At 53.1% G+C, this 12,500-nt stretch overlaps 1 protein-coding gene across 1 annotated transcript in view; it reads left to right on the top strand.

Annotated features, from left to right (window-relative positions):
* The window catches only part of corin (corin, serine peptidase), a 122,359-nt gene that overhangs the window by 105,653 nt on the left and 4,206 nt on the right, over positions 1-12,500 (top strand). The window contains exons 17-18 of the mRNA XM_045221717.1: positions 9,533-9,707; positions 11,556-11,827. Coding sequence (XP_045077652.1) covers positions 9,533-9,707; positions 11,556-11,827 — 447 coding nt within the window. The remainder of the gene's footprint in view (positions 1-9,532; positions 9,708-11,555; positions 11,828-12,500) is intronic.

The following is a 12,500-nucleotide window of genomic DNA, read 5'->3' as shown; positions in this document are numbered from 1 at the left end:
CTAGTCTACAGACTGACTCTCTCTCTCTCCTCCCTCCAGACTGACTCTCTCTCTCCTCCCTCCAGACTGACTCTCTCTCTCTCCTCCCTCCAGACTGACTCTCTCTCTCCTCCCTCCAGACTGACTCTCTCTCTATCTCTCCTCCCTCCAGACTGTGGTATGGTAGTCTAGTCTACAGACTGACTCTCTCTCTCTCCTCCCTCCAGACTGACTCTCTCTCTCCTCCCTCCAGACTGACTCTCTCTCTCTCCTCCCTCCAGACTGACTCTCTCTCTCCTCCCTCCAGACTGACTCTCTCTCTCCTCCCTCCAGACTGTGGTATGGTAGTCTAGTCTACAGACTGACTCTCTCTCTCTCCTCCCTCCAGACTGTGGTATGGTAGTCTAGTCTACAGACTGACTCTCTCTCTCTCCTCCCTCCAGACTGACTCTCTCTCTCCTCCCTCCAGACTGACTCTCTCTCTCTCCTCCCTCCAGACTGACTCTCTCTCTCTCCTCCCTCCAGACTGACTCTCTCTCTCTCCTCCCTCCAGACTGACTCTCTCTCTCTCCTCCTCCAGACTGACTCTCTCTCTCTCCTCCCTCCAGACTGACTCTCTCTCTCCTCCCTCCAGACTGACTCTCTCTCTCTCCTCCCTCCAGACTGACTCTCTCTCTCTCCTCCCTCCAGACTGACTCTCTCTCTCCTCCCTCCAGACTGTGGTATGGTAGTCTAGTCTCCAGACTGACTCTCTCTCTCTCCTCCCTCCAGACTGACTCTCTCTCTCCTCCCTCCAGACTGTGGTATGGTAGTCTAGTCTACAGACTGACTCTCTCTCTCTCCTCCCACCAGACTGACTCTCTCTCTCTCTCTCAGACTGTGGTTGGTACTAGTCTACAGACTGACTCTCTCTCTCTCCTCCCACCAGACTGACTCTCTCTCTCTCTCCTCCCTCCAGACTGACTCTCTCTCTCTTCCCTCCAGACTGACTCTCTCTCTCTCCTCCCTCCAGACTGTGGTATGGTAGTCTAGTCTACAGACTGACTCTCTCTCTCTCTCCTCCCTCCAGACTGACTCTCTCTCTCTCCTCCCACCAGACTGTGGTATGGTAGTCTAGTCTACAGACTGACTCTCTCTCTCTCCTCCCTACAGACTGACTCTCTCTCTCTCTCCTCCCTCCAGACTGTGGTATGGTAGTCTAGTCTACAGACTGACTCTCTCTCTCCTCCCTACAGACTGACTCTCTCTCTCTCCTCCCTCCAGACTGACTCTCTCTCTCTCCTCCCACCAGACTGACTCTCTCTCTCTCCTCCCTCCAGACTGTGGTATGGTAGTCTAGTCTACAGACTGACTCTCTCTCTCTCTCCTCCCTACAGACTGACTCTCTCTCTCTCCTCCCACCAGACTGACTCTCTCTCTCTCCTCCCACCAGACTGACTCTCTCTCTCCTCCCACCAGACTGACTCTCTCTCTCCTCCCTCCAGACTGTGGTATGGTAGTCTAGTCTACAGACTGACTCTCTCTCTCTCTCCTCCCTCCAGACTGACTCTCTCTCTCTCCTCCCTCCAGACTGACTCTCTCTCTCCTCCCTCCAGACTGTGGTATGGTAGTCTAGTCTACAGACTGACTCTCTCTCACTCTCCTCCCTCCAGACTGTGGTATGGTAGTCTAGTCTCCAGACTGACTCTCTCTCTCCTCCCTCCAGACTGACTCTCTCTCTCTCCTCCCACCAGACTGTAGTATGGTAGTCTAGTCTACAGACTGACTCTCTCTCTCTCCTCCCTCCAGACTGACTCTCTCTCTCTCCTCCCTCCAGACTGACTCTCTCTCTCTCCTCCCTCCAGACTGACTCTCTCTCTCCTCCCTCCAGACTGACTCTCTCTCTCCTCCCACCAGACTGACTCTCTCTCTCTCCTCCCTCCAGACTGACTCTCTCTCTCTCCTCCCTCCAGACTGTGGTATGGTAGTCTAGTCTACAGACTGACTCTCTCTCTCTCTCCTCCAGCTACAGACTGATCTCTCTCTCTCCTCCCACCAGACTGACTCTCTCTCTCTCCTCCCACCAGACTGACTCTCTCTCTCCTCCCACCAGACTGACTCTCTCTCTCCTCCCTCCAGACTGTGGTATGGTAGTCTAGTCTACAGACTGACTCTCTCTCTCTCCTCCCTCCAGACTGACTCTCTCTCTCTCCTCCCTCCAGACTGACTCTCTCTCTCCTCCCTCCAGACTGTGGTATGGTAGTCTAGTCTACAGACTGACTCTCTCTCTCTCTCCTCCCTCCAGACTGTGGTATGGTAGTCTAGTCTCCAGACTGACTCTCTCTCTCCTCCCTCCAGACTGACTCTCTCTCTCTCCTCCCACCAGACTGTAGTATGGTAGTCTAGTCTACAGACTGACTCTCTCTCTCTCCTCCCTCCAGACTGACTCTCTCTCTCTCCTCCCTCCAGACTGACTCTCTCTCTCTCCTCCCTCCAGACTGACTCTCTCTCTCCTCCCTCCAGACTGACTCTCTCTCTCCTCCCACCAGACTGACTCTCTCTCTCTCCTCCCTCCAGACTGACTCTCTCTCTCTCCTCCCTCCAGACTGTGGTATGGTAGTCTAGTCTACAGACTGACTCTCTCTCTCTCTCCTCCCTCCAGACTGTGGTATGGTAGTCTAGTCTACAGACTGACTCTCTCTCTCCTCCCTCCAGACTGACTCTCTCTCTCTCCTCCCTCCAGACTGTGGTATGGTAGTCTAGTCTACAGACTGACTCTCTCTCTCCTCCCTCCAGACTGACTCTCTCTCTCTCTTCCCTCCAGACTGTGGTATGGTAGTCTAGTCTACAGACTGACTCTCTCTCTCTCCTCCCTCCAGACTGACTCTCTCTCTCTCCTCCCACCAGACTGACTCTCTCTCTCTCCTCCCTCCAGACTGACTCTCTCTCTCTCCTCCCTCCAGACTGTGGTATGGTAGTCTAGTCTACAGACTGACTCTCTCTCTCCTCCCTCCAGACTGTGGTATGGTAGTCTAGTCTACAGACTGACTCTCTCTCTCTCCTCCCTCCAGACTGACTCTCTCTCTCTCCTCCCTCCAGACTGACTCTCTCTCTCTCCTCCCTCCAGACTGTGGTATGGTAGTCTAGTCTACAGACTGACTCTCTCTCTCTCCTCCCTCCAGACTGACTCTCTCTCTCCTCCCTACAGACTGACTCTCTCTCTCTCCTCCCTCCAGACTGACTCTCTCTCTCCTCCCTCCAGACTGACTCTCTCTCTCTCCTCCCTCCAGACTGTGGTATGGTAGTCTAGTCTACAGACTGACTCTCTCTCTCCTCCCTCCAGACTGACTCTCTCTCTCTCCTCCCTCCAGACTGTGGTATGGTAGTCTAGTCTACAGACTGACTCTCTCTCTCTCCTCCCTCCAGACTGACTCTCTCTCTCTCCTCCCTCCAGACTGACTCTCTCTCTCCTCCCTCCAGACTGACTCTCTCTCTCTCCTTCTCCAGACTGACTCTCTCTCTCTCCTCCCTCAGACTGTGGTATGGTAGTCTAGTCTACAGACTGACTCTCTCTCTCTCCTCCCTCCAGACTTTCTCTCTCTCTCTCCTCCCTCCAGACTGACTCTCTCTCTCCTCCCTCCAGACTGACTCTCTCTCTCTCCTCCCTCCAGACTGTGGTATGGTAGTCTAGTCTACAGACTGACTCTCTCTCTCCTCCCTCCAGACTGACTCTCTCTCTCTCCTCCCTCCAGACTGACTCTCTCTCTCCTCCCTCCAGACTGACTCTCTCTCTCTCTCCTCCCTCCAGACTGACTCTCTCTCTCCTCCCACCAGACTGACTCTCTCTCTCTCCTCCCTCCAGACTGTGGTATGGTAGTCTAGTCTACAGACTGACTCTCTCTCTCTCCTCCCTCCAGACTGACTCTCTCTCTCCTCCCTCCAGACTGACTCTCTCTCTCTCCTCCCTCCAGACTGTGGTATGGTAGTCTAGTCTACAGACTGACTCTCTCTCTCTCCTCCCTCCAGACTGACCTCTCTCTCTCCTCCACCAGACTGACTCTCTCTCTCTCCTCCCTCCCAGACTGACTCTCTCTCTCCTCCCACCAGACTGACTCTCTCTCTCTTCCCTCCAGACTGTGGTATGGTAGTCTAGTCTACAGACTGACTCTCTCTCTCCTCCCTACAGACTGACTCTCTCTCTCTCCTCCCTCCAGACTGTGGTATGGTAGTCTAGTCTACAGACTGACTCTCTCTCTCCTCCCTCCAGACTGACTCTCTCTCTCCTCCCTCCAGACTGACTCTCTCTCTCCTCCCTCCAGACTGACTCTCTCTCTCTCCTCCCTCCAGACTGACTCTCTCTCTCTCCTCCCTCCAGACTGTGGTATGGTAGTCTAGTCTACAGACTGACTCTCTCTCCTCCCTCAGACTGACTCTCTCTCTCTCCTCCCTCCAGACTGACTCTCTCTCTCCTCCCTCCAGACTGACTCTCTCTCTCTCTCCTCCCTCCAGACTGACTCTCTCTCTCTCCTCCCTCCAGACTGTGGTATGGTAGTCTAGTCTACAGACTGACTCTCTCTCTCCTCCCTCCAGACTGACTCTCTCTCTCTCCTCCCTCCAGACGTGGTTGTAGTTAGCAGACTGACTCTCTCTCTCTCCTCCCTCCAGACTGACTCTCTCTCTCTCCTCCCTCCAGACTGACCTCTCTCTCTCCTCCCTCCAGACTGACTCTCTCTCTCTCCTCCCTCCAGACTGACTCTCTCTCTCTCCTCCCTCCAGACTGTGGTATGGTAGTCTAGTCTACAGACTGACTCTCTCTCTCTCCTCCTCCAGACTGTGGTTGGTAGTCTGTCTACAGACTGCTCTCTCTCTCTCTCCTCCCTCCAGACTGTGGTATGGTAGTCTAGTCTACAGACTGACTCTCTCTCTCTCCTCCCTCCAGACTGAGTCTCTCTCTCTCCTCCCTCCAGACTGACTCTCTCTCTCTCCTCCCTCCAGACGTGGTGGTGGTCTAGTCTAGACTGACTCTCTCTCTCCTCCCTCCAGACTGACCTCTCTCTCTCCTCCCTCCAGACTGTGGTATGGTAGTCTAGTCTACAGACTGACTCTCTCTCTCCTCCCTCCAGACTTTCTCTCTCTCTCTCCTCCTCCAGACTGACTCTCTCTCTCTCCTCCCTCCAGACTGTGGTTGGTAGTCTAGTCTACAGACTGACTCTCTCTCTCTCCTCCCTCCAGACTGTCTCTCTCTCTCTCCTCCTCCAGACTGACTCTCTCTCTCCTCCTCAGACTGACTCTCTCTCTCTCCTCCCTCCAGACTGTGGTTGGTAGTCTAGTCTACAGACTGACTCTCTCTCTCCTCCCTCCAGACTGACTTCTCTCTCTCCTCCAGACGACTCTCTCTCTCCTCCCTCCAGACTGGTATGGAGTCTAGTCTACAGACTGACTCTCTCTCTCTCCTCCCTCCAGACTGTCTCTCTCTCTCTCCTCCCTCCAGACTGACTCTCTCTCTCTCCTCCCTCCAGACTGACTCTCTCTCTCCTCCCTCCAGACTGTGGTATGGTAGTCTAGTCTACAGACTGACTCTCTCTCTCTCCTCCCTCCAGACTTTTTCTCTCTCTCCTCCCTCCAGACTGATCTCTCTCTCTCCTCCCCCAGACTGACTCTCTCTCTCCTCCTCCCTCAGACTGACTCTCTCTCTCCTCCCTCCAGACTGACTCTCTCTCTCTCCTCCCTCCAGACTGTGGTATGGTAGTCTAGTCTACAGACTGACTCTCTCTCTCCTCCCTGCAGACTGACTCTCTCTCTCCTTCGATTGCTCCTCTCTCCCTGACTGACCCCCCCTCCCTCAGACTGTGGTATGGTAGTCTAGTCTACAGACTGACTCTCTCTCCTCCCTCCAGACTGACTCTCTCTCTCCTCCCTCCAGACTGACTCTCTCTCTCCTCCCTCCAGACTGACTCTCTCTCTCTCCTCCCTCCAGACTGACTCTCTCTCTCTCTCCTCCTCCAGGACTGTGGTATGGTAGTCTAGTCTACAGACTGACTCTCTCTCTCCTCCCTCCAGACTGACTCTCTCTCTCCTCCTCCTCCAGACTGTGGTAGGTAGTCTAGTCTACAGACTGACTCTCTCTCTCTCCTCCCTCCAGACTGACTCTCTCTCTCTCCTCCCCCAGACTGACTCTCTCTCCCTCCCTCAGGCTGACTCTCTCTCTCCTCCCAGACTGACTCTCTCTCTCTCCTCCCTCCAGACTGTGGTATGGTAGTCTAGTCTACAGACTGACTCTCTCTCTCTCTCCTCCCCAGACTGTGGTATGGTAGTCTAGTCTCAGACTGCTCTCTCTCTCTCTCCTCCCTCAGACTGATCTCTCTCTCTCCTCCCTCCAGACTGACTCCCCCCCAGACTGACCTCTCTCTCTCTCCTCCTCCAGACTGTGGTATGGTAGTCTAGTCTACAGACTGACTCTCTCTCTCTCCTCCCTCCAGACTGACTCTCTCTCTCTCCTCCCTCCAGACTGTGGTATGGTAGTCTAGTCTACAGACTGACTCTCTCTCTCTCCTCCCTCCAGACTTTCTCTCTCTCTCTCCTCCCTCCAGACTGACTCTCTCTCTCCTCCCTCCAGACTGTGGTATGGTAGTCTAGTCTACAGACTGACTATCTCTCTCTCCTCCCTCCAGACTTTCTCTCTCTCTCTCCTCCCTCCAGACTGACTCTCTCTCTCCTCCCTCCAGACTGACTCTCTCTCTCTCCTCCCTCCAGACTGTGGTATGGTAGTCTAGTCTACAGACTGACTCTCTCTCTCCTCCCTCCAGACTGACTCTCTCTCTCCTCCCTCCAGACTGACTCTCTCTCTCTCCTCCCACCAGACTGTGGTATGGTAGTCTAGTCTACAGACTGACTCTCTCTCTCCTCCCTCCAGATTCTCTCTCTCTCTCCTCCCTCCAGACTGACCTCTCTCTCCTCCTCCAGACTGACTCTCTCTCTCTCCTCCCTCCAGACTGTGGTATGGTAGTCTAGTCTACAGACTGACTCTCTCTCTCTCCTCCCTCCAGACTTTCTCTCTCTCTCCTCCCTCCAGACTGACTCTCTCTCTCCTCCCTCCAGACTGACTCTCTCTCTCCTCCCTCCAGACTGACTCTCTCTCTCCTCCCACCAGACTGACTCTCTCTCTCTCCTCCCTCCAGACTGTGGTATGGTAGTCTAGTCTACAGACTGACTCTCTCTCTCTCCTCCCTCCAGACTGACTCTCTCTCTCCTCCCTCAGACTGACTCTCTCTCTCTCCTCCCTCCAGACTGTGGTATGGTAGTCTAGTCTACAGACTGACTCTCTCTCTCTCCTCCCTCCAGACTGACTCTCTCTCTCTCCTCCCACCAGACTGACTCTCTCTCTCCTCCCTCCCTCCAGACTGACTCTCTCTCTCCTCCCCCAGACTGACTCTCTCTCTCTTCCCTCCAACTGTGGTATGGTGTCAGTCTACAGACTGACTCTCTCTCTCCTCCCTACAGACTGACTCTCTCTCTCTCCTCCCTCCAGACTGTGGTATGGTAGTCTAGTCTACAGACTGACTCTCTCTCTCCCTCCCTCGACTGATCTCTCTCTCCTCCCTCCAGACTGACTCTCTCTCTCCTCCCTCAGACTGACTCTCTCTCTCTCCTCCCTCAGACTGACCTCTCTCTCTCCTCCCTCCAGACTGATCTCTCCTCTCCTCCCTCCAGACTGTGGTATGGTAGTCTAGTCTACAGATGACTCTCTCCTCCCTCCCCCCAGACTGACTCTCTCTCTCCTCCCTCCAGACTGACTCTCTCTCTCCTCCCTCCAGACCGACTCTCTCTCTCTCCTCCCTCAGACTGACTCTCTCTCTCTCTCCCTCCAGACTGTGGTTGGTAGTCTAGTCTACAGCTGACTCTCTCTCTCCTCCCTCCAGACTGACTCTCTCTCTCTCCTCCCTCCAGACTGTGGTATGGTAGTCTAGTCTACAGACTGACTCTCTCTCTCTCCTCCCTCCAGACTGACTCTCTCTCTCCTCCCTCCAGACTGACTCTCTCTCTCCTCCCTTCCAGACTGATCTCTCTCTCCTCCCTCCAGACTGACTCTCTCTCTCTCACTCCCTCCAGACTGACTCTCTCTCTCTCCCTCCAGACTGTGGTATGGTAGTCTAGTCTACAGACTGACTCTCTCTCTCTCTCCTCCCTCCAGACTGTGGTATGGTAGTCTAGTCTACAGACTGACTCTCTCTCTCTCCTCCCTCCAGACTGACTCTCTCTCTCCTCCCTCCAGACTGACTCTCTCTCTCTCTCCTCCCTCCAGACTGACTCTCTCTCTCCTCCCTCCAGACTGTGGTATGGTAGTCTAGTCTACAGACTGACTCTCTCTCTCCTCCCTCCAGACTGTGGTATGGTAGTCTAGTCTACAGACTGACTCTCTCTCTCTCCTCCCTCCAGACTTTCTCTCTCTCTCTCCTCCCTCCAGACTGACTCTCTCTCTCCTCCCTCCAGACTGACTCTCTCTCTCTCCTCCCTCCAGACTGTGATATGGTAGTCTAGTCTACAGACTGACTCTCTCTCTCCTCCCTCCAGACTGACTCTCTCTCTCCTCCCTCCAGACTGACTCTCTCTCTCTCCTCCCTCCAGACTGTGGTATGGTAGTCTAGTCTACAGACTGACTCTCTCTCTCCTCCCTCCAGACTGACTCTCTCTCTCCTCCCTCCAGACTGACTCTCTCTCTCTCCTCCCTCCAGACTGTGGTATGGTAGTCTAGTCTACAGACTGACTCTCTCTCTCTCCTCCCTCCAGACTGACTCTCTCTCTCTCCTCCCTCCAGACTGACTCTCTCTCTCCTCCCTCCAGACTGACTCTCTCTCTCTCCTCCCTCCAGACTGACTCTCTCTCTCTCCTCCCTCCAGACTGACTCTCTCTCTCTCCTCCCTCCAGACTGACTCTCTCTCTCTCCTCCCTCCAGACTGTGGTATGGTAGTCTAGTCTACAGACTGACTCTCTCTCTCCTCCCTACAGACTGTGGTATGGTAGTCTAGTCTACAGACTGACTCTCTCTCTCCTCCCTCCAGACTGACTCTCTCTCTCTCCTCCCTCCAGACTGACTCTCTCTCTCTCTTCCCTCCAGACTGTGGTATGGTAGTCTAGTCTCCAGACTGACTCTCTCTCTCTCTCCTCCCTCCAGACTGTGGTATGGTAGTCTAGTCTACAGACTGACTCTCTCTCTCTCCTCCCTCCAGACTGACTCTCTCTCTCCTCCCTCCAGACTGACTCTCTCTCTCTCCTCCCTCCAGACTGACTCTCTCTCTCCTCCCTCCAGACTGACTCTCTCTCTCCTCCCTCCAGACTGTGGTATGGTAGTCTAGTCTACAGACTGACTCTCTCTCTCTCCTCCCTCCAGACTGTGGTATGGTAGTCTAGTCTCCAGACTGACTCTCTCTCTCCTCCCTCCAGACTGACTCTCTCTCTCCTCCCTCCAGACTGACTCTCTCTCTCCTCCCTCCAGACTGTGGTATGGTAGTCTAGTCTACAGACTAACTCTCTCTCTCCTCCCTCCAGACTGACTCTCTCTCTCTCCTCCCTCCAGACTGTGGCCTACGCCCGGCAGTGCGTCTGTATAAGCGTATTCTGGGGGGCCGGGTGTCCAGGCCAGGGAGGTGGCCCTGGCAGTGTTCTCTCCAGTCAGATCCTAGTGGACATATCTGTGGTTGTGTCCTGATAGGGAAGAAGTGGGCCCTTACTGTCGCTCACTGCTTTGAAGGGTGAGATACTCCCCTCCTTTTCTCCTTCTCTATCCCCCTCTCAGCTCTCTCTTCTCCTTCTCTATCCCCCTCTCTAACTCTCATCTCTCTCTTCTCCTTCTCTATCCCCCTCTCTAACTCTCATCTCTCTCTTCTCCTTCTCTATCCCCCTCTCTAACTCTCATCTCTCTCTTCTCCTTCTCTATCCCCCTCTCTAACTCTCATCTCTCTCTTCTCCTTCTCTATCCCCCTCTCTAACTCTCATCTCCTTCTCTATCCCCCTCTCTAACTCTCATCTCTCTCTTCTCCTTCTCTATCCCCCTCTCTAACTCTCATCTCTCTCTTCTCCTTCTCTATCCCCCTCTCATCTCTCTCTTCTCCTTCTCTATCCCCCTCTCATCTCTCTCTTCTCCTTCTCTATCCCCCTCTCTAACTCTCAGCTCTCTCTTCTCCTTCTCTAACTCTCATCTCTCTCTTCTCCTTCTCTATCCCTTCTCTAACTCTCATCTCTCTCTTCTCCTTCTCTATCCCCTCTCTAACTCTCATCTCTCTCTTCTCCTTCTCTATCCCCCCTCTCTAACTCTCATCTCTCTCTTCTCCTTCTCTATCCCCCTCTCTAACTCTCATCTCTCTCTTCTCCTTCTCTATCCCCCTCTCTAACTCTCATCTCTCTCTTCTCCTTCTCTATCCCCTCTCATCTCTCTCTTCTCCTTCTCTATCCCCCTCTCTAACTCTCAGCTCTCTCTTCTCCTTCTCTATCCCCCTCTCTAACTCTCAGCTCTCTCTTCTCCTTCTCTATCCCCCTCTCTAACTCTCATCTCTCTCTTCTCCTTCTCTATCCCCCTCTCATCTCTCTCTTCTCCTTCTCTATCCCCCTCTCTAACTCTCAGCTCTCTCTTCTCCTTCTCTATCCCCCTCTCTAACTCTCATATCTCTCTTCTCCTTCTCTATCCCCCTCTCTAACTCTCATCTCTCTCTTCTCCTTCTCTATCCCCCTCTCTAACTCTCATCTCTCTCTTCTCCTTCTCTATCCCCCTCTCTAACTCTCACTCTCTCTCTTCTCCTTCTCTATCCCCCTCTCTAACTCTCATCTCTCTCTTCTCCTTCTCTATCCCCCTCTCTAACTCTCATCTCTCTCTTCTCCTTCTCTATCCCCCTCTCTAACTCTCAGCTCTCTCTTCTCCTTCTCTATCCCCCTCTCTAACTCTCATCTCTCTCTTCTCCTTCTCTATCCCCCTCTCTAACTCTCATCTCTCTCTTCTCCTTCTCTATCCCCTTCTCTCATCTCTCTCTTCTCCTTCTCTATCCCCTCTCTAACTCTCAGCTCTCTCTTCTCCTTCTCTATCCCTCTCTAACTCTCATATCTCTCTTCTCCTTCTCTATCCCCCTCTCTAACTCTCATCTCTCTCTTCTCCTTCTCTATCCCCTCTCTAACTCTCATCTCTCTCTTCTCCTTCTCTATCCCCCTCTCTAACTCTCATCTCTCTCTTCTCCTTCTCTATCCCCCCTCTCTAACTCTCATCTCTCTCTTCTCCTTCTCTATCCCCCTCTCTAACTCTCATCTCTCTCTTCTCCTTCTCTATCCCCTCTCTAACTCTCATCTCTCTCTTCTCCTTCTCTATCCCCTCTCATCTCTCTCTTCTCCTTCTCTATCCCCCTCTCATCTCTCTCTTCTCCTTCTCTATCCCCCTCTCTAACTCTCATCTCTCTCTTCTCCTTCTCTATCCTCCTCTCTAACTCTCATCTCTCTCTTCTCCTTCTCTATCCCCCTCTCTAACTCTCATCTCTCTCTTCTCCTTCTCTATCCCCCTCTTTCTTCTCCTTTTCTCACGCCTCTTTAATGTTCATCTCACTTCCTCTGTTCTCCAGGCGTGAGAGTGCTGACGTATGGAAGGTAGTCTTGGGCATCAACAACCTGGACCACCCCTCCCCCTACTTGCAGACCAGAGGTGTAGCATCCATCATTGTTCACCCTCGCTACAACCGGGCCGTGGTCGACTATGACATCAGCGTGGTTGAGCTGGACAGGGAGGTCGAGGTTACTGGTTATGTTCGACCGGTGTGTCTTCCCAGTAACGGACAGTTACCACAGCCTGATACCTACTGTTATATTACCGGCTGGGGACACATGGGGAACAGGAGTGAGTATGATACCTAATGTTATATTACCGTCTGGGGACACATGGGGAAAAAGAGTGAGTATGATACCTACTGTTATATTACCGGCTGGGGTAATATAAGTGCATCGATGATGTTGTCCCCACAGTGACCGTACGTACATACCCCAACCAGAAGCCATGGATTACAGGCAACATCCGCACTGAGCTAAAGGGTAGAGCTGCCGCTTTCAACGAGCGGGACTCTAACCCGGACGCTTATAAGAAATCCCGCTATGCCCTCCGACGAACCATCAAACAGGCAAAGAGTCAATACAGGACTAAGATTGAATCGTACTACACCGGCTCTGACGCTCGTCGGATGTGGCAGGGCTTGAAAACTATTACAGACTACAAAGGGAAGCACAGCCACAAGCTGCCCAGTGACACAAGCCTACCAGATGAGCTAAACCAGTTATATGCTCGCTTCGAGGCAAGCAACACTGAAGCATGCATGAGAGCCCCAGCTGTTCCGGATGACTATGTGATCACGCTCTCCGTAGCCGATGTGAGTAAGACTTTTAAGCAGGTCAACATTCACAAGGCCGCAGGGCCAGACGGATTACCAGGACGTGTACTCCGAGCATGTGCTGACCAACTGGCAAGTGTCTTCACTGGCATTTTCAACATGTCCCTGTCTGAGTCTGTAATACCAACA

This window comes from Coregonus clupeaformis, chromosome 8 (genome assembly GCF_020615455.1).
Source record: "Coregonus clupeaformis isolate EN_2021a chromosome 8, ASM2061545v1, whole genome shotgun sequence".
Classification (NCBI taxonomy): Eukaryota; Metazoa; Chordata; class Actinopteri; order Salmoniformes; family Salmonidae; genus Coregonus; species Coregonus clupeaformis.
Note: the sequence above shows the minus strand (reverse complement) of the source record. Positions and strands in the feature narration are given on the sequence as shown.